The sequence below is a fragment of the Lepus europaeus genome, chromosome 5, assembly GCF_033115175.1.
Source record: "Lepus europaeus isolate LE1 chromosome 5, mLepTim1.pri, whole genome shotgun sequence".
In the NCBI taxonomy this organism is placed as follows: Eukaryota; Metazoa; Chordata; class Mammalia; order Lagomorpha; family Leporidae; genus Lepus; species Lepus europaeus.
The window spans coordinates 132,208,982-132,236,282 of NC_084831.1; the positions used below are offsets into that span (position 1 = coordinate 132,208,982).

At 46.0% G+C, this 27,301-nt stretch overlaps 1 protein-coding gene across 1 annotated transcript in view; it reads left to right on the plus strand.

The window, feature by feature from the left end:
• Positions 1-27,301, plus strand: part of LOC133759260 (flavin-containing monooxygenase 5-like) — a 102,651-nt gene that overhangs the window by 64,276 nt on the left and 11,074 nt on the right. The window contains 3 exon segments of the mRNA XM_062190194.1: positions 1,458-1,521; positions 4,161-4,270; positions 26,823-26,908. Coding sequence (XP_062046178.1) covers positions 1,458-1,521; positions 4,161-4,270; positions 26,823-26,908 — 260 coding nt within the window.

Consider the following 27,301-nt stretch of genomic DNA (forward strand, 5'->3'; position numbering starts at 1 on the left):
ATTACACCAATGAGGCCCATGAGCTGGAAGACCATGCCCCTTTGTGTGACCTCATGCCCCTACGTGATCTTACTGGTTCATAACCACTCCCCTTTTGGAAGCCCATAAAAGTGGTGAAGCATGCTGGGCCCCCCCCTTGCTGTCCTGTGCCTCCAGGCTCGGCTTTCTGGCTGCTGCTCTCTCTGCTTTCTGCCGGCTCTGCTCCCTGTGGCTGCTCCACGTGGCTCCCAGCCTGCTCTCTGCTTGCCATGGACCCAGCTTATACTTCTAGACTCCTTTCTCCCTTAAATAAAGCCCTCACTTTCCTGTGCGTTTCTCTCACTGAATAAATGCTGAAACTTTCTGTGTTGCCGGTTTTATTCCAGCCGATATTCAGAATTCTTATCTGAAGAGAAGGCAAGGATCTTCAAGATATTAGTATTAAAATAATTAATAAAGCTAACCCACAACAATGCTACAAATCTGCATTGGGTAAACACTTTTTTAGAAGCAAGAAGCTGAGTGAGTGAGTATGTGATAGTTTTGAATGTTTTTTAATGACTAACAACTATCAGACAGTTGGCTGGTTACTCTTATGTCACCGGGCAAAGTGTTTAAAGAATACGATAAGCTTGGAGATTCAAAGTCCCAGCTCAAACACCTCACAAATTACCTAAAAGCTCCCATGAGTCCCTTGAAGGAGATCTTTATTTCCTGAAGTTGCAGGGCTGAGATTGCCAAAAATAAAACCCACAATCCCATTCTGCACCTGAATCACAATGCAAGGTGAACTCCCAGCCTCACAAGACACCTGCTGCTAAAATAAAGAAATTGTTTGGGGAAGAGTAGGAGCTTATAAGTCAGACCAGGAACATGAGGGAAGACCCTGATTAAGCCGGGATATTGAGCCCCAACATTCTCATGAGTCTTCTTTGACAGGCAAAGGGACCTCCTCCACCTGCTGTTGTCACAACCCCTCCACCCACCTGAAGGGATATTCACTGTGCATTTTCTGAAGCAGCTGCAAAGGTCCCCCCGAAAGAGCTGTGATGAAACATAACAGATGCTGATTCTACTCAGAACCCACCCTGACCACCCCTCTTTGCTCTTAAAGCTGTATCTAGACTCAAGTGCTAGTGGGATCCCAAAGGTGAGGTACAAAGCGTGGCCCACGAGGAGGCACACAAACTCCGAAAAAAACGTTACTTGAGCTTCCTAATTTACACAAGCAGAAACCCAGGGAGCATAGGTGGGATTGGATATTGAGGGCATGGGATAACGGGGGGGGGGGGGGGGGGGGGGGGCCTAAAGTTGGAGCATACTGAATTTACCAATATGGGCTCACTCTGCAGACATTCTGCATTCAGTGTTGCAGCTGAGGGACTCTAACAAATCGTTCTGCTGATTGGTTGGCCGAAGTAAGGACCAAAGGTGGCCCATAGTGAGTGAATAAGAATGCCATGCTTGCCTTATTTAAGGCAGAGGAAGAGATCCAAGGGCTTGTGGAGACTGGACTGCTGTACAAGAACTACCACTGCGATGGTGAGTAACGTCCAAAAGACGTACTTTTCACCATGCTCGTGGCAGTTGTGGGAGGATCCCTGGCATCCTTGACGAGCTCTGTGATTTCTCTTCTCTGTAGTCCAGAACTTACAGTGGCAACTGAGTCACTTAATTGGGAAACCTAAATGCAGTGTGAATAATTCAACCTCAGTGTGGCAGGGCCAGGTGGCAGCATTCCACTGCCAAAGGCCAAGATGAGTGTGGCTATTGTAATAGACAGCAGGGTTAGAGCAGCCCTCAGGTAGTCAGTCCTATGATGTCAGCTAATGGAGCAAGTTGTTCCTAGAATGGAATAGATAAGAAGCCTAGTAAAGTTTTATTTGATTTGTGTACGCAGATCAAGTGAACAAAAGTCTAACAATCATGGCCCCTCAATCAGTTCCCAGACTTGAGCCTGTTACAGACCCAGAACCCCTTTGAAGAAAGGAAAGATCAGTTACCAGGATAACCATGCACTGGGGACTACTGAATACCAGCTCTGAAATGACATTGAAATGTCACTACAGCTCCGGTCAAATTAGGGCATCAGGTGATCAATGGAGTTTTAGCTTAGGTCTAACTCACAGTGGATCTAGAGGTTTTTAACCCCATCCTGTGGTTATTCCCCCGGTAAAAGACTGCTTGATTGGAGTAGACATACTTTGCTGCTGGCAGTATCTCCCCATGGTTCGGTAATGTGTGAAATGCAGGCTGTTCCTGGAAGAAAAGCCAACTGGAAGACATTAGAGCTCCCTCTACCTAGAAAACTAGTAAGTTAAAAGCAATGTCATATTCCTGGGAGGGAGGGGGGTTGTAGAGATTAATGGACTTGAAAGACGCAGAAGTGGGAATTCCCACTACATCCCTACTCAACTCACCTATTTGGCCTGTGAAGACAAAGGGAGAATGAGTGAAGATTGTTGTATGTAAAGGACTTGCTGCACCTTTCCCCTCCTCCCGTTCTCCCTCCTTCCCCCTCGCTGCCCCACTTCCTCCCTGTGGAGATCCTTGGTGCCTAACCAGACCCTTCTCAACTCCTTGCAACAAAAATAGCAAAACAGACAAGCTGCACGGGGCAGCTATGAAACAGACAAGGGGGAAATTCCTGGAAATTTCAAAAAGCCCCCTACTCTTCTGCCAGCTGCCTTCTACAACCCCTCCCCAATTCCCTCCTAACCGGATAAAACCCAAGTCCCATTTGCACCCAGCTTGCATTCTGTTTGCAAGAACAGACTGTTGCCAACCTCTTTGCTTCCAGTAAAGCAACCTGTCTCTGTTGAGGTCGGTCTCCGTCTCCTTTTTCCGTCTCTCCTTTCTGGGGGTACGAAAGACCAGAACCCTGAGCTATTCCAGACCTATCATTTGGTGGCCCGTACGGGGAACGGGTCTTTTTGTGTCTTAACCCCCTCCCTCCCTCTGTACTTTTCTTCTGTGGCAACTGGGGTGAGGACCACGACGTGACCGTTGAGCGTCAGCTCTCCGTGGTGACCGGCACATCCAGGGGGAACTCCCAGCTGATCTGTTCCTGCAACGCTGAACTCCTGCCTGCCTTTACTTGCTCTTTCCTATCACCTCTATTTCCCTTTAAGACAAAGACCATGGATGCGTGGGACTGGGAACAGCCTGGTGGATGACTGACAGCCTCTGGGGAGGGCAACTCTCTGGCAGGCTGGAACTCTCCCAGGTGAAAAACGGACATCTGGGCTTGGGAAGCCCAGAGCAACCATTGCCCTAAGATTTTGTCTCTCCTCTAGCCTGCCCACACCCTCCTGCTCAGACACTCGGGAACACTGCTACCTGCCGAGCTCACTGCTAGATGCCAGGTGTAAAGCTACCCCTTGGATCTTCACCTTCTCTCCCTTCCCTTCCTATTAAGCCGACCTCCAGAGCAGGGGTCTCCTGCCATTTGACCATTTACATCCAGACACCGGCCTCGGCCCCTGTGTGGTAAGGTAAGACTCCTCAGTCCAGACATATTTTGGAGGTACCCTAGGATATTGCCTTCCCAGTCCAGGACCAGCATCCTCTGCCTTTAGGCTCCGGCTTCGGTCGCACCCACCAGTGAACAAGGGGACGCCTAAGTTCACTGCTGGGTGCACTCTGCCTACTGCCTCCAGCTTTGGCCTGACCCACAGTGAACGAAGGGATTCCAGACTTCACTGTTGTGTCTCCTTCTCCATTCCTCTGGCTTCTGAGTCAAGTGAGGACTTACCCTGAAGCAGGAGACCACGGGGTCTCCTTCAATTCCAAAAGAACCCTCCCAGGCCTTCATGTTAAAGAACCTTAAGCCTCAGGCACTTAAGAACCTTCAGGCTTGCAAAATGAGTGTTCTTTCCTACAAATTTGGCCTCAATACAAATTGCATAACCACAACTGCTGGCCAGAATTTGGCAAAGTTAACCAAAACGTTCTTTATTCACGGACCTATGTAACATCCTCAAACGGAATGGCAAGTAGTCTGAGGTTCCCTCCTCCCTCTCTTCTCCCATCCACCCCCCTCTCCTCCCATTTCCAACCACATGGGACCAGTCTCCTCCCCCATACCTACAGGCTTTCTTTACCCATCGCAACCGACCCTCATTAGTAAGGACTGTTCCTCCTATGAACTCCTTCTCTGTCCCCCCTCTTTTCCTCCTCAGAATCCAACGCCAGTTCCTCACCCTGTGACCTAGATGTGTTTGGTGCAGCTAATGAGCCCCCTGGCTACCAACCCCCACCTACTGCACTGCCCAAACTGCTCAACTCCCCTGTAAAAACCCCCTGGACCTCCCAGCCTCTCCTGGAGTCTCTCTCTCAAACCCCCTCCACCTCCTCCATTAAAGCCTCTAGGATTATGCAGGATTCTCCAACTACACCCCTCACCCCACCCCACCCCCAGGCCCTTCTGTCTCCTCTCTCCCTTCCCCAACCCCGTTTCCCCACTGCTTCCTCCAGCCGCCCCCAGCCACCTGTTACCTCCCTATACCCCCAGCAAAGCCTTCCCCTATTACCCTCCCCCTCACTGGACCCCTCCCCTCACTCAATCTCAGAGCCACAGGCAAACACATTGTTCACCTAAGGGAAGTGGCAGGGCCACTAGAGTCCATGTCCCCTTTTCCTTGTCCAACATGGGCAAGATTGAGGAAAAGTTAGGCTCCTTTTCAAAAACCCAGCTAAGGCTGGCGCCGCGGCTCACTAGGCTAATCCTCCACCTGTGGCGCAGACACACCGGGTTCTAGTCCCAGTCAAGGCGCCGGATTCTGTCCCGGTCGCTCCTCTTCCAGTCCAGCTCTCTGCTATGGCCCAGGAGTGCAGTGGAGGATGGCCCAAGTGCTTGGGCCCTGCACCCGCATGGGAGACCAGGAGGAAGCACCTGGCTCCTGGCTTCGGATCAGCGCAGCATACTGGCCCTGGTGGCCATTTGGTGGGTGAACCAATGGAAGGAAGACTTTCTCTCTGTCTCTCTCTGACTCTCTCACTGTCCACTCTGCGTGTCCAAAAAAAAAAAAAAAAAAAAAGAGCTAAATATAAGAGTTCCTCTGCCTCGCGCAAGCGTACCTTTTAACCTGGGAAGACGTCTATTATGTATTGACCGCTACACTTCCTGCTGATGAAAAGGAGCACATCTGGCACTCAGCTAGGGCTCCTGCAGACCACCTGCATGAACGAGACCCCTCACTATATCCAGTGACAGATACTGCTCTCCCGGGTACTAAGCCAGGCTGGACACGTCAGCCTGGAGACGCAGGCACTCGGAGACTTAACCATAGGGCCACCTGTCTCCTGGAAAGCCTGCAGAAAAATACTCATGCCTGTGTCAACTATGACAAGATCAGGGAACTCACCCAAGGCCCTGATGACAATCCAGCCCTCTTTTTATCTCGCCTCACTGAAGCGGTCCAAAAATATACAAATCTAGATGTAACCACTCCAGCCGGAACTCTGTATCTCCACTCCAGTTCATCAGCCAATCAGCATCCGATGTCAAATGTAAACTCTGACGACTAGAAAAAGGGCCTGAAGCCCCCCAAAAGGAGCTCCTAGATGTGGCCTTCAAGGTACATAACCACCAAGAGGATGAGGCAAAAAAGAGAAGAGGACTGGGACAGAAAAGCTAAATACAACATGCTGGTCTCAGCCGTCTGAAACCAAAGTCTGTCTGGCCCTGACACCCCAACACCCAAAGGCAGGACCCTCCTGGTTCCTGCTTTCGCTGCAACCAGACAAGACACTGGGTGAGAGCATGCCCCAATCTGAGGCCCCTGACAAAATTGTGCCCTACCTGTGGCAAATAGAAAAAATTGGAAATGGGACTGTCCCCAGGGACACCCTAGTGCCCCTGGTGACTTCCCCCACTCTGACTCCCCGCCTGCCCAGCTGTTCCAGTGAGGGGCCCCGAGTTCTTCAACCACAGTCAGAATTTTTGACTCACCCAAAGAACTCCCGGTCATTGGGACAGTGGATGGACAGATTGTTTCTTCTGTCCTGGATACAGGAGCCTCTCTCCCTCTGTTGACAGCATTTTCAGGCCACATTCTAGACTCAGACATCTCCGTTAAAGGAGTCTTGGGCATCCCCATCAAAACAAGAGTCACCCCATTCCTTCCCTGCACCTTCGGCTCCCTGACTCTGGCCCATGCCTTTCTTGTGATCCCACTGTGCCCATGTCCCTCATGGGCAGATACCTCCTCCAAACTAAAAGTCTCAGTCTTCACACCACCACTAGAGTCCATCCTGATCTTTTGTCTACAACTCCACCCCTTCGTTTGTCCCCAAGTCCCCATCTCTCCCTCCCCTCTGCCCGATGCCCTGCTCCTTCCCCTCTGCGGCAGCCAAAACTCTCTTCCCAAACCCTCCTCCCCTCTGCTACTTTCTCCTTCACAGGAAAATAATTACTGTAAAGGCTAGCAAAATGATTATCGCTCCAAAAGCCTGCACCTGAACCATTCCACAGTGCTGAAACCGTGCTCTGTGAGCTTTGCCAGGGACTTGCCAGGAAGCCTGTCTCTCACTGCCCCCCTCCTCACCTTATCAGGCATCCAGCACCTCCCCCAACAAACCACTCTGCTCTTCAAGCCGGACTTAAAACCCCAAGCCCACCCCTGCCACCCTCTGAGCCGGCTCAGCTCCAGAGTCTTCTCTACCTCGAAGCTCCTCCCAGAGGGCCATCAAGTCCATCGGAAAGTCTTGGGAGGAATTTCAGGAATTCCATATCCATGAAGCTCTCTACCCAGCAATGTTACACACACACACACACACACAGGTCACCCTCCTAACATTAGGTTCCCTGCCAAACATTAGCTGAGAGATATCTCTTCTAACCTACGTAGACTAATGATCAGACTACCGGCCTCTCAAACCAACAGGCTCACCAGATTAATTACAATGTTTAGGCATGTCTCCTTTTCCATAATTGTCCTTATTCCATCACCTATCAGATTCTTCTTAAAAATCTCTCCAACCAGAGAAGTGTCTATCTACTCTGATAGATGCCCTCCCCGATTAAACCTAACATAATGGTAAATAATAACCTCATATATAAAATTTTGGTTCAGCTGTAACTGGACATTGGGTTTAAGAATAAAAGTGTGCTATTTGTAACAAAGGTTAAGATAGAAGGAGACTTTTGAATGAAGAAAGGACAAAGCTTGTTGGAATTTATCCTAATGGCTAGTTTACTCTAGGTTGGAATGAAAAGCTGAGAAAGTTTAGGCAAGCTGCAGAAGGTGTGAAGTCATGGAAGGTTATAATTAGTAAGAAAGGTTAAGATAGAAGAGAATCCTGAATGAAGAAAGGACAAGGCTTGAAGGAATTTATCCTAATGGCTAGTTTATTCTAGACTGGAATGAAAGCTAAGAACGTTTAAGTAAGTTGCAGAAGATGTGAGAAGTCATGGAAGATTATAAAATAAAATTTTAAATACAGAGCTATTGACCTATTTCTTTAATCCATTTTCAATCCATTTCTCGGTATGTCTTTCAATGAAAAACTCCATCCTGGTTTGGACAGCACTTTTCTTAGGCCAGGCACATGACACCTCTAGTGGAGACAGTTTTGTGAGCTGGTGCTGCAGCCCCCTTGAGAAGCTACTTTCTGTTTGAACCATGTCTTGACCATGGATCCCTACCTCACCCCTACATATTCACTCACCCCATAACCTCCAAGACCTAGTGAGCCATTAGACTAGTCTTCCTCTTCCTCCCTGTGGAGTCCAGATCCTACATGCCTTACCCAACCTTATCCTTCCCCCATGCTCCATTCTAAACCCTGCATCACTCCTCCCTCTCCGTAGCCAAGATTCACAAGTGATAACACACCATTGCGGTGAGGTCTTAGATCTCACCCTCAACCCCTTTGCCCATATCACGGGTGAACCTCCATAGACCCCCCCACATCCCACATTGGTTCATTGATGGCAGTTCCCAAAAACACTGTACTATGTGGCAGGATATGCAATCATACAAGGAAACAGCTCTAATCCCCTCAAACACAACCTAACAAAGCACAACCCCTGCCATCCAAAGCTACTTCCCAACAGGTAGGGCATATTGCACTCTCCTGAGCTCTCACAGTTATAAAGGATAAACATCCACGCTGACTCCAAACCTGCCTATAATATTCTTCATTCTAATATTCTTATCTGGAGAGAACGTGGCCATCTCACTCAGAAGGGCACTCCTGTAGTCACATTAAAGCTATTCTTTACGCAGCCCTCCTTCCCAAACAAGCTGCCTTATGCCACTGTCACCAAAGAGATAAGCTCTCCCTGATCATCTTAAATAATATCACAGACCATGTGGCAGAACAGAGTGCCCTCATCACCCTTTGCTCAGCTCCCTAAACTCTATACTTGCCTGATGGCTACAATCTCAAAACAGTCCCAACACCCATCTAACCCTTCTACCCCCCAAATCCTCTCATATCTACCCCCTTTTCATCCCTCTACTCAAGTTTAACAGCAATTTGTAAAGACTCACCTTGTAAGGTGTCCGACGTGTAACAGATCTTCCCAGGCAGACGAATCAATTAATTCACAGGCTTTTATTGGGGTTCCACTCCCGGGCGAGGTTCCACGGCCCCAACAGAGCAACAGAGCGGGGGCCGGGGAAGTCGCACGTCAGAGATTGGGAGAGCTCCTTTTATAGATTGAGGGCATGGGGGTTAAAGGTTGAGGCGGGTCTGATCCTCATTGGTTGACCTTTAGGCACCCGCAGGGACCTTAGCAAGGACTTTCTTCCCTGGCAGTAGGCCTCTCCATTCCCGGAAATATAGGCCTTCCTTCCATGCGGATCCCAAAGCTACCACACCTGACCTCACAACCTCTAGATCAATAATCTCTAGAAAGCCTCATTAAGACCTGCCCCAAATGCCAGCAGACAGATCCTGGCACCCATCTTTCATCCCCAAAGTCCCCCACTCATCAGATACGGGGCTTTCTCCCCACCATAGACTGGCAGATAGACTTTACTCACATGCCACCTGTGCGTAGAATTCAATATCTCCTGTATTGGTGGGTCAAGGCACTCCCCACTACAAATCAAAGAGCCCCTATGGTTGCCCACTTCCTCCTTACATAAATTATACTGATGTTTTGACTTCCCCTCCTCCTTCCAGTTAGATAATGGGCTTGAATTCCCCTCCCAGGTGTCACAACAAATCACTTGGGGTTTTACATATCCCTTAAAAATTTCATATTCTTTATAGGCCTCAATCATCCTTAAAAGAAACCTTCAGCAAACTCTCCATAGAACTCCTATATTGGAGTTATTTATATATATATATATACATATATATATATAAAATTATTGTATATTGGAGAAAACTCCTACTCCTAACCCTCCTGAAGCTTAGAGCTCTGCCACAGACACCCCTGCAGCTCAGCACCTTTGGAGTCCTGTTCGGCAGACCCATTGCCATTCTGGGGCTGCAGATCTTTCCCACCCCCTCTTCCCTCTAACTTGCCTTCCAGCTCTCAGATCATCTCTATGGCAACATAATAACCAGGCCCCACTGGCCCTGTCACCTGAGCCCCCCTGCCAGCCCTGGCTATGAGAGGCCTCTCCCACAATGCCCCCTCCCGTGGCAAACCTCCATCTACCCTATATCACTCATAACCAAATTACTTCCTGTTTTTGAGCAGGATCCCCCACAGTCACCTTGCAGCCTACTGGTCTCAACTCTACGCCTTCCTCACAGCCCTCAGGAAGATCTCTGGATGACTTCACCTCAAATCTCTTCAATCATCAGCAAACTACAACTCCTGGTCCAAGACCCCTGGCTCCAGGGAACCTTCATGGTGGTCTCTGTGACTTCACTCCTATGCAAATATCTCTTTTACTCTCTGTTTAAATGCATTGCCACCCCCTGCTGCTGTCTGCAGCCACAATCCTAGCCCCAATTCTTGCTATAAGATGAGTGGCAATCGCTCCTATTGATTGGACCAGTGTTAAATTTTTTTCTCAGCACTCCTTAAACCGATTGGTCCAACCAATAGACACTGGTTTGGAAAGCCTGCACTAGGCGATAAATTCCCTGGCATCCATGGTCCTGCAAAACCCGAGAGCACTAGATCTGACAGAACAACAGGGCAGAACCTGTCTTTTCCCAGGAAAAGAGTGCTATTATGACACTGACCAGTCTGGAGTGGTAACTGACTCCCTAGACAAAATGGACCACTGGAGCGGGCAAACAAAACATGGGGTGGACTGCTACACTGGGAGAGCGGCATGGTTAGCTCCTCTTCTCGGCCCGTCATGGTCACCCGTATGGCCCTGCTGTTCAGACCATGCCTATTTAATCTGTTCCAAAATTTCTTACAGCACCGCATCAAAGCCGCCTCCCAAGACCAGGTTAAGACTATGATGCTACTCCACCACCTCAGTCAAGGAGACCAGCCCCTTCCCTCACAACCTGAGGATTCCAGACTCTAGAGGCAAACTCCAGTACTTGCAACGCCCCTTCTCAGCAGGGAGTAGCCAGATGAAATCCTCACCCCTTTTCCTTTTTGCCTCTAGGGGCTGGAATAAAGGACTTGTGGCACCTTTCCCCTCCTCTGGTTCTTCCTCCTTCCTCCTCCCCCACCCACTTCCTCCCTCTTGTGGAGATCCTTGGTGCCTAAGCAGACCCTTCTCAACTCCTTGCAATGAAAATGGCAAAACAGACAAGCTGCACAGGGGAGCCATAAAATAGATAAGGGGGAAATTCTTGGAAATTTCAAAAAGCCCTGTACTCTTCTGCCAGCTGCCTTCTACGCCTTCCCCCCACCAAATTCCCTCCTAACTGGATAAAACCCAAGTCCCAAATGCATCCAACTTGCAGTCTCTGCAAGAACAGATTGCTGCCAACCTCTTTGCTTTCAATAAAGCAACCTGTCTCTGTTGAGGTCAGTCTCCATCTCCTTTTCCGTCTCTCCTTTCTGGGGGTACGAAAGACCAGAACCCCGAGCTATTCCAGACGTAACAGTATATTTAACCAACTGCTGACTCCAATTGTAGCTACTATACCAGGTGTGGTATCATTGCTTGAGAAAATTAACATCTTTACTGGCTTCTGGTTTGTAGCTATTGATCTGGCAAGGGCTCTTTTCTCTCTCCTTGTCCCTAAGACCTATCAGCATTTGCTTTCAGCTGGTAAGGCCAGCATTACACTCTCGAGTCCTCACTTGGGTATATCAGCCCTTCAATCCTATGTCATAGTTTAGTTCTCTAAATTGTGTTTAATTTAGTTCTCGGGGATCTTTTCTCTTTTAAATTAGCTTATTTATTTGAAAGACAGAGTTACAGAGAGGGGTGGAGACAGAGAGAGAAGTCTTCCAGCCGCTGGTTCACTCCCCAGATGACCGCAACAGCAAGAGCTGCACCAATCCAAAGCAAGGAACCAGGAGCTTCTTCCGGGTCTCCCACATGAGTGCAGGGGCCCTAAGTCTTGGGCCATCTTCCACTGCTTTCCCAGGCCATAGAAGAAAGCTAAATTGGAAGTGGAGCAGCGGGGTCTCAAACCAGCGCCCATATGGGATGCTGGCGCGCAGGCTGGGGCTTTAACTCTCTGTGACACAGCACTGGTCCCTCTCAGTGACCTTGATCACCTTTCCCTGGGATAAGATATCACATTAGCTCATTCCCTTGAAGATATTTTGTTGATGACCTACTACTTTAGACTTGGTGATAATGCATTTACATAGCACCCGGTGGGAATAAACATGACAAAAACTCAGGTGCCTTCTACCTTAGTGAAATCTCTGGGGGTTCAGTAGTGAGGGGGCATGTCAAGATACAGTCATCGCATCTGGTCCATCTTACAACCCAAAAGAGTCACAGTACCTACTGAGCCTCTTTGGCTTTTGGAGGTAAGAGATTCCTCATTTGGATGTGCTATTCTGTTCCATTTACTGAGTTACCTAAAATGCTACTAGCTTTGAGTGGAGCCCAAAACAAGCTGCTCTTGCCATCCCAGCCATGTGATACAGCAAATTAAGCATTGCTTGAGGTATCACTGGCAGATAGGAATACTTTTGGGGGGCCTTTGGCAGGCCTGACAGGTGAATGCTGCCAGCCTTTAGGATTTTGGAGCCAAGTCCTTCCTCTATCTGTACTTAAATACTCCCTTTTTGAGAAACAGCTCCTGATTTACCAGGCCTTAACAGACACTGAATACTTAACCATGAGCCATGAGACTACCATGTGGCCTGGACTGGGTGTTTTTTCATTAAGACTTATTTATTTACTTGAAAGGCAGAGTCATAGAAAGAGAGCGGGTGAGACAGAGATAGAGACAGAGAGAGATCAGCCATCCAGATTCACTCCTCCAATGTCTGCAATGGCTGGGGCTGCACCAGGAATTCTATCTGGGACATTTTTCTACTGCTGTCCTAGGCACATTAGCAGAGAGTTGGATCAGAAGTGGAGCAGCCAGGACTCAAACCTGCACTCATATGGGATGCTGGCATCACAGGCAATGGCTTAACCTACCACACTACAACACCAACCCCCCATGAACTGGGTATTATCTGACCTGCCAGGTCACCATTTGGGTGTGCACAGCAGCAAATGGAAGCGGTATTTATATAACTATGGCTAAGGAGACCCTAAGAGCACAAGTAAGTAACGTGAAGAAATGGCTCAAATGCCCATGGTCCCCACTGCTGCCTACACTGCCTTCCTTCTCCCAGCTTGAACCTACAGCTTCCTGAGGAGTACCCCAGGATCGGTTAACAGAGGAAGAGAAGACTCAGGCTGATTCACAAATGATTCCGCACGATATGTAGAAGCCACTCAAGAGTGACAGCTGCAGCACCATTGTCCCTCTCTGAAGGGCAGTGGCGAAGGGACATCCCAGCCAGTGGGTAGAATTTCCAACTGCGCATCCGGCTGTACACTTTGATTCTAAGGAGAATTGAAAAAATGTAAAATTATGCATCAATTCACAGGTAGTGGTTTTGGTTAACTTGATTATCAGAAACTTGGATGGAACATGTTTGAAACATTGGGGGCTAGGAAATATGGGAAAGAGGTATGTGGATAGACTTGTCCGAATGGGGAAAAAAAACAGTAAAGATACTTGTGTCCCATGCTCACCAAAAAGTGACCTCAATAGAAAGGATTTTGATAATCAAGTAGATGGGATAACTCTTTCTTTGGATACCTGTCAACCTCTTTCCTAACCTCCCTTGTCTTCACACAATGAGCTCAAGAACGAAACAACCAAAGTGTCAGGAACATTGTGCATAGGCTTAGCAACATGTGCTTCCACATACCTAATCTGCCTGGCTAGGACCACCACTGAGCGCCCAGCCTGTCAGCAGCAGAGACCAACACTGAATCTCCAATATGACACATTCTCCAGGGCAATCATCCACTTCCTTCATGGAACAGGAAGTATTTTTTTTGTTATTGGAATAGACACTCTGGATACCAGTTTTCTTTCTCTACACAACGATTCTACCAAATAACCATCCATGGACTTAACAGAATGTTGTATCCATAGTCGTGATATTTCACACAACATTGCTTCTAATCAGGTAACGCACCTAATTCACAGCAAACCAAGTGCAGCAATGAGCTCATGTTCATGGAATTCATTGGTCTTACTATGCCCCCCACCATCATGAAGCAGCTGGTTTGATGGATAGCAGGATGGCCTTTTGAAGACTCAGTTGTAAAGCCAGCTAGATGGCAACACTTTGCAAGATCAAGGCCAGATTCTCCACAAGGCTGCTGTGAACCAGCGCCCAGTATATGGTGTTGTTTGCCCTACAGCCAAGATTCCTTATGCTTTACTGACCTAGAGTTCTTAATTCCAAGGGGGAGGAATTGATTTTAAGATTGATTAAACTTTTAATTTCTATATCTATTACAATTTTCAATAGTTTATTAATAGAATAACATTTAATATTATTAAACAAAATCAAGCCAGCACAAGATATTATTCCATCTCAAACAAGTTTCTACTGCCCCTCACCCCAGGTGTGGCTTGGATGTGGTATTTCCTCCAAGGGCCTATGTATCCAGACAGTGTTGGAAAGTGAGACTCTTTCGAGGTAGGATCTAGGGAGGTGTTTAAGTCATTTGGGAGCACATCCTCAGAGTGGATTAATATATTTCTGGGGGCTGGTGCTGTGGCATTGCAGGTAGGTTGCCGCCTGCAGTGCCAGCATCCCATATGGGCACTGGTTCTAGTCCTGGCTACTCCTCTTTTAATCTAGCTCTCTGCTATAGCCTGGGAAAGCAGTGGAGGATGGCTCAGGTCTTTGGGCTCCTGCACCCATGTGGGAGATCCAGAGACAACTCCTGGCTCCTGGCTCCTGGCTTCGAACCAGTGCAGCTGCGGCCGTTGTAGCCATTTGGGGAGTGAACCAGTGGATGGAAGACCTCTCTCTCTGCCTCTCCTTCTCTCTCTGTGTGTAACTCTGATTTTCAAATAAATGAATAAATCTTTTTTAAAAAGATATTTCTGGGGCCGGCGCCATGGCTTACTTGGTTGATCCTCAGCCTGCAGCGCTGGCATCCCATATGGGCACCAGGTTCTAGTCCCGGTTGCTCCTCTTCTAGTTCAGCTCTCTGCTGTGGCCCGGGAAGGCAATGGAAGATGGCCCAGGTGCTTTGGGCCTTGCACCCGCATGGGAGACCAGGAGAAGCACCTGGCTCCTGGCTTCAGATCAGTGCAGCACTAGCTGTGGTGGCTATTTGGGGAGTGGACCAGCGGAGGGAAGACCTTTCTCTCTCTCTCTCTCACTGTCTAACAGACTGTCAAATAAATAAATAAAAATTTAAAAATTAAAAAAAAAGATATTTCTGATAAGGACTTGATTAGTTCTTATGACAGCATTGTTACAGAGACCCAAGCCTAACCCCACCCAGCCTCTGCATTGTTACAGAGACCCAAGCCTAACCCCACCCAGCCTCTGACTTCCTGTGTGATCCTTTCCTCCTGCCATGAGGTGATACAGCTGGAGAGAGGAACAGCATAGGGCGGCTGGGGAGAAGGGTTTGCCAAAGCCTGCACCATGCTATTGGGATTTTCAGCCTCTAAAACTGAGCTATATAAGCTTCCTTTCTTTTTTTTTTTTTTTTTTTTTTTTTTTTAAGATTTGATTATTTGAGAGGAAGAGTTACAGACAGAGAGAGGGAGAGACAAAGAAAGAAGTCTTCCATCCCCTGGTTCACTCCCCAATTGGCTACAATGGCCGGAGCTGCACCAATCCGAAGCCAGGAGCCAGGAGCTTCTTCCATGTGTCCCACACAGGTGCAGGGGCCCAAGGACTTGGGCCATTTCTACTGCTTTCCCAGGCCATAGCAAAGTTGGATCGGAGTGGGAGAGCCAGGACTTGAATCGGCGCCCATTTGGAATGCCAGCACTGCAGGCGGTGGCTTTATCTGCTATGCCACAGTCTTGCCCCAAACCTCCTTTCTTTTTTTCTTTTTTCTTTTTTTTTTTTTTTTTTTTTTTGACAGGCAGAGTGGACAGTGAGAGAGAGAGAGACAGAGAGAAAGGTCTTCCTTTGCCTTTGGTTCACCCTCCAATGGCCGCCGTGGCCAGCGCACTGCGGCAGGCGCACCGCGCTGATCTGAAGGCTGGAGCCAGGTGCTTCTCCTGGTCTCCCATGGGGTGCAGGGCCCAAGCACTTGGGCCATCCTCCACTGCACTCCCGGGCCACAGCAGAGAGCTGGCCTGGAAGAGGGGCAACTGGGACAGAATCCGGCGCCCCGACCAGTACTAGAACCCGGTGTGCCGGCGCCGCAAGGCGGAGGATTAGCCTGTTGAGCCGCAGCGCGGGCCAAACCTTCTTTCTTTATAAAGCTAGGCTGCCTCAGCTGTTCTTAATGCTTATCGAAAGCTAACTGAGGTACCCTTGAACAGGAGAATTGTCCTTTATTATCACCGTCTCCTTTTCTTCCAGTTTTCAATCACATGTAGAGATGGGTCAGATGGGGACAGGGAAGGAGAAAAGTATTTACTATTTCACTTGGTTTGCTGCCCTAGCATCTTCATCAACAATCTTACCTGCAGCTTTCTGGCTCCCAGAAGCAGAAAGAAAAATCTGAAACTTCTGATTTTTCTCCCCCTTGTCTTGTGTACCCACCCTCAGTGTGTATATGTAATTTTGCCCTGCCAAATTTCTACCTCAAATAATCATTGAGAGGGGCCAGCACTGTGGCATAGTAGGCTAAACCTCTGCCTGTGGCACTGGTATCCCAGGTGGACACCAGTTTGTGTCCTGGCTGCTCCTCTCCCGATCCAGCTCTCTGCTATGGCCTGGGAAAGCAGTGGAATGTGGCCCAAGTCCTTGGGCCCCTGCACCTGTGTGGGAGACCCAGAAGAAGCTCCTGGCTCCTGGCTTCAGATCTGCCCAGCTCCAGCCATTGTGGCCATTTGAGGAGTGAACCAGTGGATGGAAGACCTTTCTCTCTGTCTCTCCCTTTCTCTGTCTGTAACTTTACCTCTCAAATAAATAAATAAAATCTTCTTGAAAATTAAAAAAAATCATTGAGATTTTTCTACAGCCTGTAGAGTATAGCCAAAAAGGAACGCTCCCTGAGGCAGTGAAACTTCATATGCTCCTTCCCCACTGCACTATGGTCCATCATCTTTGTTCATAAATATGTACATATTTCTGCCCCATATAGTGTCAACAGAAACAATTCTTTGGATGCCATGTCCAGAATATTAGAAAGAAAGAAATAAACTGAATTTTTAAAATGGCAGGTAAAATATCTTAGGATTATTAAGAATAATCTCAAACAAGAATTAATATGCTCGGGTTTTATGTTGTTTTCGTTACTTATCAATATGAAAGAGACATTGAGTGGACTCTTTTTATCTTTATTTTTTGGGAAATTTATTAATACATTTGGTGCTCAGGGGCACAACAAATGCATAATGATTACTACAATCTTACTTCAACAAGATGCCGATCCAGAATCTCTTAAAGTCACAAGCTTTTCGGGGACCTTTGGACACTGTACATCCAGGGCAAACCTCTCTCTCCCAGCAAAGCACCTCAAAATGGAATGTTAAGGCCAAGAGAGAGGGAGTCACCAGTTTCCCCTGGGAAGGTGGAAGAATAAGACCCTGTCACTATTGTTATCCATTGCTCTATGAGCCAACCACTCAGAACTTACACTCACTGTTTATATCTCAACTTCCTCCCTCGCTCCAAATACTGAGACCTCAGAAAATGTCCTACCTGAACTTAATTCTTCCTAAAGGAATCAAACCATTAGTTGGATTTCATTTGAACCTATGGTTTTTCAGTCTTGCCAGTCAGTGGGTCTATTCCAAAATTCAAGCAGTATGTATGGAAAACTATTATGAATGCTGAAGAATTGTTCCATTAGTAACTCTATGAAGTTGACAAGTGCTAATATTTCTTCGTCATGTCAAAAGCAATGAAACAGGTATGTTTATTTGCCTGGCCTCAGGCACCATGCTGACTAATAATTGTGTGTAGGAATTAATCCCAAGATGCCAATCTTAGGTCATGTTCTTACAATAGCAGAGAATAACCTGTCAGACATAAATCAGCAGTGGAAGCCAGTCCTGTCAACATTTGTCAACGGCAAATCAATGAACAATTCATATCTGGGCGCCCACGAGTCTTCCTTATATACAGTATTCTCTCTTTTTTTTAAGATTTATTTATTTATTTGAAAGGCAGAGTTAGAGAAAAGGTGAGGCAGAGAGAGAGAGAGGTCTTCGATCTAATGGTTCACTCCCCAAATGGCAACAACAGCCAGAGCTGCATCGATTTGAAGCCAGGAGCCAGGAGCTTCTTCTGGGTCTCCCATGTGCGTGCAGAGGCCCAAGGACTTGGGCCATCTTCAGCTGCTCTCCCAGGCCATAGCAGAGAGCTGGATAGGAAGTGGAGCAGCCGGGACTCGAACTGGCACCTATATGGGATGCTGGCACCACAGAGAGAAGATTAACCTACTACACGATAGCACCAGCCCCTACAATGTTCGCTTCTTAAGACACTGTAAAAAATTTAAAAAGGAAAAGGAGAAGATCCAGGAGCCAGCAATTATCTTTTTAATGCAATAAAGAAGACAAAACAAATACTTCAAGACTGAAAAGGATGGGCCGGCACCGTGGCTCAACAGGCTAATCCTCCGCCTTGTGGCACTGGCACACCGGGTTCTAGTCCCAGTTGGGGTGCCGAATTCTGTCCCGGCTGCCCCTCTTAGCTGCCCCTGTCTTAGCTCTCATAATTTTAGTAGGAAAGTCTGGCTCAAGTCTGTCATGAACTGGATGGTGGCTGAAGCTGGAGCAGCTGGGGTGCTAGCAGGGGAATTATGTAAGAAGGCACCAGGCCCAGGTTCCCCCTTATCTTCCTTCTCTGTCTCGTAACTCATCAGTGGTAATGCGTAGTCTCCATATCTTATGCCCCTCAAACCAACAGCCAGGGTTTCCTCACTTTGCTGAACCCTCCCACAGTGTTTCATAAAGCAGCTGTCAAAGTAGGGTTTTCAGCTGCTCCCAAGTCACACCCCCATCTCCATGTGATCCCTACCCACGTAGTCCATTCCCATCCCTTGGCTTTTGTTACAAGTGCCTGGAATTCTATCAGCTTCCAGAAGCCCTGGTTCTGTTGACAGGACATGGATGTGATGACTCTTTAGCAGGAAGTATGACCTATAAGGTCTGGTTTGTTGGTCAGTATGAAGGGAATATTAAACATCACCATACATAAAATTATGCTGTGAACAGCATTACAGCTTTATCTATCTTAATCTTACAATATGCTGATACGCCTTGCTCTCTCTCCCCCCACCCACATATCCTTTGCCTCTTTCTGATGGCCTCTTCATGTGAGCTAACTGGTGTGTCTTTGCAACATGGCAGCCTTGTAGGAGTCAGACTACTCTGTAGTAGCTTAGGGCTTGCAGGACTTCCAAAAAGCAAGCTGAAAGATGCATTGCTTTGCTCCTAGTCTCAGAAGTCATACAGTGTCACTTCCTCTATGTTTTATTTTAAAGATTTATTTATTTATTTGAAAATCAGAGTTACATACAGAGAGAAGGAGAAGAAGAGAGAGAGAGAGACAGAGACAGAGAGAGATCTTCCATCCGCTGGTTCACTCCCCAATTGGCCACAATGGCCAGACTGCACCTATCTGAAGCCAGGAACCAGGAGCTTCTTGGTCTCCCATGCAGGTGCAGGGGCCCAAGGACTTGGGCCATCTTCCACTGCTTTCCCAGGCCATAGCAAAGAGCTGGATTGGAAGTGGAGCAGCTGGGTCTCGAACTGGTGCCCAGATGGAATGCTGGCACTGCAGGCAGCAGCTTTACCCACTATGCCACAGCGCTGTCCCCACTTCTCCTATGTTTTAATGATTACAAACAAATATACACCCCACACACATTCAGAGGGATAGGAATTAGGCTGTACCTCTTGATGAGCTTGTAGCAATGTTTAAAAGATCATGTAGAATGGAAGATATTACTGTAACCATCTTTGTAGACTATGAGGGGTCTTCAAAACATTCATGAAAATATATGTTACAATTTCAATTTTTTTGTACCAAAATAAATTCATGCTAACTTGTTATGGCATACCTAACAGGATCTAGTTTGAGGTGATAAGTATGGGACATCAGTTTGAAAAAAAAGTCCTCATCTGAGTGACATGAATTCTGCTAACATCAAAGCAGTAACAGGCACCAAATCTATGGTTTAGCACCGATGGAAGAATGGTGGTTTATGACTTTTTAAAAAAGGTACTTTATGATATTCATTTAAAAGCATTGATGCTTCATGAAAAATTAATGGGGAAAATGCCCCCAAATAAATCAGCAGCTTACAGATGGGCAACTGGTTTTATAAAAGTATGAGACAATGTTGAAAATGGAGCCTGCAGAGTACCATATCCAGGTATGGTGAACCGGGAAGTGCTGGAGCAGGTAGAACGAGGATACAGGATGCCCTGCCCTCAAGGCTGCCCAGAATCCCTCCAGGAATTGATGAATCTGTGTTGGAAGAAGGACCCTGACGAAAGACCAACATTTGAGTATATTCAGTCTTTCCTGGAAGACTACTTCACTGCTACAGAGCCACAGTACCAGCCTGGAGAAAATCTATAATCTAAATAGCCTGTTTTATGAGCACAGATCTGCCAAAATATAAAGAATTTATGTAGAGTTCCTCACTTACATTAAGGAATCAAAAGAAGAAAATCTTCACTCTGCATGTTTTTAATGGTAAACTGGAATTCCAGATTCGATTGCACAAAACCACTTTTTTTTTTTCAAGCGTTAAGTACCAATGATGAATTTTCCAACTTATTTCAGGGTCCAAAGAAAGTAGAGCTGAGAATATTGATGACAGCTTAGTTGGTAGCATGGTAGTGAAGAGCAACAAAGCTACTGTCTATAAATCACTTCTGTTCTTTACTTCCCCAAACAGAATTGTTGAGATTATTTATTGTTATAGACAAAATTTGGGAGATAAAAGTTACACATAAAATCTAAAATTAAAAAAAAAAAGAAAGAAAATGGAGCCTGCAACAGCAGTGTCTACATCAAATTCCAGGGAAAGAATTGGAACAGAGGAAGAACCATGGCTTTACCAGTGTGGCCCTGAAGACAAAGCACAATCAAAGCAATGGCTACCAAGAGGCAGATGTGTCAAAGCAAAAGTGGAACAGTACAGAACGAAACTCATGGCAACAGTTTTTTGAGATGGTGAATGCATTTTACTTGCTGATTTTTCTGGAAAGCTAAAGAAAAATAACATCCACTAACTAGGAGAATGTTTTGAGAGAGCTTCACCAGAGAGTCCGTCTCCACCATGACAATGTTCCTGTCGAGTCCTTGCACCATGCAAGGGTGATTTTATGAGGGTTTCTACAGGAAATCAATAGACATCCACCTTAAATCCTGGTTTGGTTCCTTCTTTCCTTCTAACTTGTTTTTTGTTTCCTAATCTCCAAAACTCTTTTAAAACGAGACTTATTTTCCTTCAGTTAATAATGCAAAAAAGACGATGTGACATGGCTAAATTCCCCAAGACCTTCCACTCTTCAGCAATGGACCAAATAAATGCCTGGTATCTTCACTTATGAAAGTGTCCTGAACTTGATGGACTTTATATTGAGAAACAAAGCTGGTGTTTTTACTTTTTACCCTTTAATTCCATTTCTTTGTGAACTTTTCAAAGTCCCTGCATTCAAGCTGCTACAAATGTAAACAAATATAAAACTAGAATAAGAGCTTTCATCTCAATGAAATTCAGTCTGCCCCAAAGCCCCGCTTGATTTGACAGTTCAGCTCTTTTATACTATTTCTTCTCCAGCTCTGCAACAAGACTCAATGCCTCACAGACTAAGTCTTTCCCAGTCTATCACCCCATCCAGTTGGATTTTTTTCAAAACCACCATTCTTTTGCTCTCTCTCACCCAAAAAAGACTATGCTAGAGTATTGTAGCACTATGGCCTTACTGGGTCAGATCCCCAAATCCCCAGGCTTTTCTAGTGCTTTAGGAATTTTAAACTAAGCTCTGTGAATCATCTAAATGATGGTCTCAAACAAGGTTAATTTCCTGTTATAAAGAAAGCAGCAATTGCTGAGGTCTCAGAAGACGCTGGAGGGAGATGGACATATTCACTGGGAGGGACAGAAGGGGACTTTTTGGGTCAATGGGAACATTTTAAATCATGGACTCATGATGCATATGTCATAACTCATCAAATTATAAGTTTAAAATAGATATATTTTTTAATAAAGCAAACCTCAAAAAATTTGTGGAGGAAGAAGAGACCAGGTTCTGAATCCCTTTTGCCATAGGCAACTCCTTAGTTCCTGGCCATATTTGTCTCTTCCTCCCCATGACAACTGTGAGACAATCAATTAGCAACATAATTACAGGCAGGAGAGAAGGAATCTTCATCTTCTTTGTGGGACCAGTACCTAATGCACTGCCTGAAAACCCACTTAAAAGCTCACTAAATGGAGTGAAAGCACTCAAGGGACACGGTGACAACCAAGGAAGGGCACCCAATCTGATCCTACAAGGTGTCAGAAAAGGCCACAAAAACAATCAAATACCTTGGAATAAACTTAACCAAGGACGTTAAAGATCTCTACGATGAGAATTACAAAATCTTAAAGATTTTGCACAGGCAGTCAAAGCCAAAATTAACATTTGGGATTGCATCAAATTGAGAAGTTTCTGTTCTTCAAAAGAAACAGTCAGGAAAGTGAAGAGGCAACCGACAGGATGGGAAAAATATTTGCAAACTATGCAACAGATAAAGGGTTAATAACCAGAATCTACAAAGAGATCAAGAAACTCCACAACATCAAAACAAACAACCCACTTAAGAGATGGGCTAAGGATCTCAACAGACATTTTTCAAATGAGGAAATCCAAATGGCCAACAGACACATGAAAAAATGTTCAAGATCACTAGCAATCAGGGAAATGCAAATCAAAACCAGTGAGGTTCACCTCACCCTGGTTAGAATGGCTCACATTCAGAAATCTACCAATAACAGATGCTGGTGAGGATGTGGGTAAAAAGGGACACTAACTCACTGTTGGTGGGAATGCAAACTGGTAAAGCCACTATGGAATTCAGTCTGGAGATTCCTCAGAAACCTGAATATAACCCTACCATTCAACCCAGCCATCCCACTCCTTGGAATTTACCCAAAGGAAATTAAATTGGCAAACAAAAAAAGCTGTCTGCACATTAATGTTTATTGCAGCTCAATTCACAATAGCTAAGACCTGGAATCAACCCAAATGCCCATCAACATGGATAAAGAAATTATGGGATATGTACTCTATAGAATACTATACAGCAGTCAAAAACAATGAAATCTGGTCATTTGCAACAAAATGGAGGAATCTGGAAAACATTATGCTGAGTGAATTAAGCCAGTCCCAAAGGGACAAATATCATATGTTCTCCCTGATCGGCGACAACTAACTTAGCACCAAAGGAGAAACCTGTTGAAGTGAAATGGACACTATGAAAAACAATGACTTGATCAGCTCTTGTCCTGACTGTTGATGTACAATTTAATACTTTATCCATTTTAGTATTTTTTTGTTCTAGTTAATACTATTGGTTGAACTCTGTAATTAACACACAATTATTCTTAGGTGTTAAAATTTTAACTGAAAAGTGATCCCTTTTAAATATAAGAGTGGGAATAAGAGAAGGAGGAGATGTACAATTTGGGACATGCTCAATCGAACTTGCCCCAAATGGTGGAGTTAGAAACGTGCCACGGGATTCCAATACAATCCCATCAAGGTGGCATGTACCAATGCCATCTCACAATTGATCACACTGATAGGTCTAAGAGTCAAAGGGATCACACAAACAAGACTAGTGTCTGCGAATACTAACTGATAGAATCAAAAAGGGAGAGAACGATCCAACGTGGGAAGCAGGATACACAGCAGACTCATAGAATGGCAAATGTCCTAAATAGCACTCTGGCCTCAGAATCAGCCCTTAAGGCATTCGGATCTGGCTGAAGAGCCCATGGGAGTATTTTAGGCATGGAAAGCCAAGACACTCTGGCAAAAAAAAAAAAGAAAAACACCTAAATGAAAGATCTCTGGGAGTGAGATCCCAGTAGAAAGAACGGGCCATCAAAGAAGGAGGTACCTTTTTCTGAAGGGAGGAGAGAACTTCCACTTTGACTATGACCTTGTCTAAATAAGATCAAAGTCGGCGAACTCAAAAGGCTTCCATAGCCTTGGCAATTCATGATTAGAGCCTAGGGAGATTACTGACACCATAAACAAGAGTGTCAAATTGTTAAGTCAACAACAGGAGTCACTGTGTACTTACGTCTCATGTGGGATCTGTCCTTAATGTGTTGTCCAATGTGAAGTAATGCTATAACTAGTACTCAAACAGTATTTTACACTTTGTGTTTCTGTGTGGGTGCAAACTGATACAATCTTTACTTAATATATACAGAATCGATGTTCTGTATATAAAGATAATTGAAAATGAATCTTGATGTGAATGGAAGGGGAGAGGGAGTGGAAGACAGGAGGGGTGTGAGTAGGGGGAAATTATGGGGGGGGGAAGCCATTGTAATCCATAAGTTGTACTTTGGAAATTTATATTAACTAAAAAAAAAAAAATAAGATGCTGCTTGGGACATCCACCTTCGATATCAGAATGCTTGGGTTCAAGTTCCAGCTCCACTTCTGACTCCAGCTTCCCATCAGTGCACACCCTGGGAGGCAGCAGATGATAGCTCAAGTGCTTGGGTCCCTGTCCCCCATGTGGAAGACAGGATGGAGTTCCTAGCTCCTGGCTTCAGTGTGCTCCAGTGGGGGCAGGTATTTTGGAAGTGAACCAGTCTATGTCTGTGTCTCTTCCTTTCAAATAAAAATGAAAATCAAAAAATAAAAAGTTGGAAAGAAAAAAGAAAGAAAATGTTTTCCTGAGTTGTGCAGGTTTTCCAAATGTTGGCATTGTATCATTACACAGTATCAGAAGATCACATCCTTCATCAGAAAAGTTTTTCAATATTGGGAAGCCCCCAAGTTTATAATAATATGTACAGGTTTTCCAATATTTTATTTTTTGTTTAAATGATCTATTGTTTTTTGTTTGTTTGTTTGTTTTGACAGGCAGAGTAGATAGTGAGAGAGAGAGAGAGAGAGAAAGGTCTTCCTTTTTGCCGTTGGTTTACCCTCCAATGGCCGCTGCGGCCAGTGCATCGCACTGATCCGAAGCTAGGAGCCAGGTACTTCTCCTGGTCTCCCATACGGGTGCAGGGCCCAAGCACTGGGCCATCCTCCACTGCCTTCCCGGGCCATAGCAGAGAGCTGGCCTGGAAGAGGGGCAACCGGGACAGAATCTGGTGCCCCAACCGGAACTAGAACCTGGTGTGCCAGCACCGCCGGCCTTAAATGATCTATTGTTATCATCGACAACCAATGCTGTCAGCTGCTTTTCTGGAAGTGATAAACTTACAATGGCCCTATTTTTAAAAAAGGTCTACCAGTTATCCATTGCAGAATAACCAGAGTGTGTATATCAATCATTTTTTCAAGCAAAAAATGGTGTTCCATGAGAAGAGCCCCTAGTGCAGCTTAACTTCACTATTTGCACGAGTGCTTTTTCCCCAGAAATAATCATCACATTTCAGGATGTAACAGAAGAGCTACATCTTCCTTTTCTGTTACACAGAATATTTCAAACACTCAAAGGGCAAGATTTAATAACATGAATAATTCATCAAGGACACAGCTAGAGGAAACTGGCTTTTTTAAAACCACAAGTGCATGGACGCAGAGTGCAATGGCCATGAGCGTGGTTCAGTGCCCCGCTTTGATTCCTTCTGGGGTGCCATGTGTTCCCCCACTGTTGATTTTGTGCCATCAGCGCAAATGTCAACACCGTGAAGAGGGCAAATAGAGTTGACATTATTATGAAAATAGTTTCCTCTCCCAGAGTCTCTAGCTGCAGGAGCCTCCGGACTGGCTCTGAGAATGGCTGCGCCACATAACTGTTCAGTTTAGTGCTCTGAGGCTCAGTTTTAAATACACTGACCTTCAGTCTTGTGGCCTAGGGGAGATCAAGACAGGAAGCAGATGAAGGGGGACAATGAAACGAACTCCAGTGTCAGGTGAAATTCAGAGTCTGGTGCTGAAAATGACTGCACTGTTCTCTGAGTAGGAAGCTGTTTATTTTTAAAAGGGTCACAGCCATGGACTGGGGTGGGGAGATAAAAAGTTCTTCCCCAAGGATTTGCTGTTGAGCAAAGCAGGGCGGGGCTGGCGCTGTGGTGTAGTGGGTAAAGCCGCCACCTGCAGTGCCGGCATCCCATATGGGTTCTAATCCCAGCTGCTCCACTTCTGATCAGCTCTCTTCTATTGCCTGGGAAAGCAGTAGAAGATGGCCCAAGTCCTTGGGCCCCTGCACCCACGTGGGAGACCTGGAAGTAGCTCCTGGCTCCTGGCTTTGGGTTGGTGCATCTCCAGCCATTTTGGCCAATTGGGGAGTGAACCAGCAGATGGAAGACCTCTCTCTCTCTCTCTCTCTCTCTTTCTCTCTCTGCCTCTCTGTAGCTCTGCCTTTCTTTTTTGTTTTTTTTTTTTAAGATTTATTTGAAAGTCAGAGTTACACAGAGAGAGGAAAGGCAGAGAGAGAGAGGTCCTCCATCCACTGGTTCATTCCCCAGATCGTTGCAACAGCTGGAGCTGCGCTGATCTGAAGCCAGGAGCCAGGAGCCTCCTCTGGCTCCTCCCACATGGGTGCGGGGCCCAAGGACTTGGGCCATCCTCCACTGCTTTCCCAGGCCACAGCAGAGAGCTGGATCGGAAGTGGAGCAGCTGGGACTCGAACTGGTGCCCACATAGGATGCCAGCAGTGCTATCCACAGCACCGACCCTGCTCTGCCTTTCGAATAAAATAAATAAATCATTAAAAAGAGAGAGAGAGAGGCCTGTGTTGAACATTTCACATAAACAGTTCATTTAGGCCTCACAGCAGCCAAAAGATAGGTATTAATGTCTTTTTCTTGATAAGAAAATAGAGGTATTTAATCGGAATCAGGGTCAGCACTAGAATCAGTTTCCTGATCACAAAGCCAACTTCTGTTAGGGCTCTCTTCAGACTATAAAGCAAAACCAAGACCTTGGACAACCAAAACTACAAAGTGCTGTACTGATCTGAACTTACCTGGGAAAATGTCAATCGTATGTCCAGCTTCCTGCTAGTGGAACATAATGAAAGACCAAATGACAGCTATAGACACGTTGCCTTGGTTCATTGCACTGCTATAACAGAGTGCCACAGACGAGGTACTTCATAAAGAGCAGAAGTTCAGTTCTCATGGCTCTGGGGACAGGAAATTCCAGCAGATTCAGTTGTGTGGTGGTGGCTGCTCTTCATCCCCAGCGTGAATCCCCCGGAGGCGAGGAACGAGGACAGAAGGTGCGAGAGGAAGCTAAGCAAAGGCTGTATGCAGCCTCCCTTGTAAGGATCGTAATCCTGTTCATGAGGCAGGAGCTGCCATGGTCCAATCCCATCTTAAAGGACCTATGTCTTCATACCATCACATTGGAGGGGACACATTGAAACCATAGCACATGTATGTGTTCAGCACATATGTAAATACATGTATATCACTACATACACACTAGCTATAATAAACTAAACATAAATATAATGAAGCTATTATATATTGTATATGTGTATGTGTGTATATAAGGATGTAGACAGATGCATAGCTGTCTCTATCCATCTGTTACACTATGGACTGGACATTTGAAAAGACCTTTATTTTGAAACTGTTACATAGAAATAAGTACTATTATTTTTACTTGA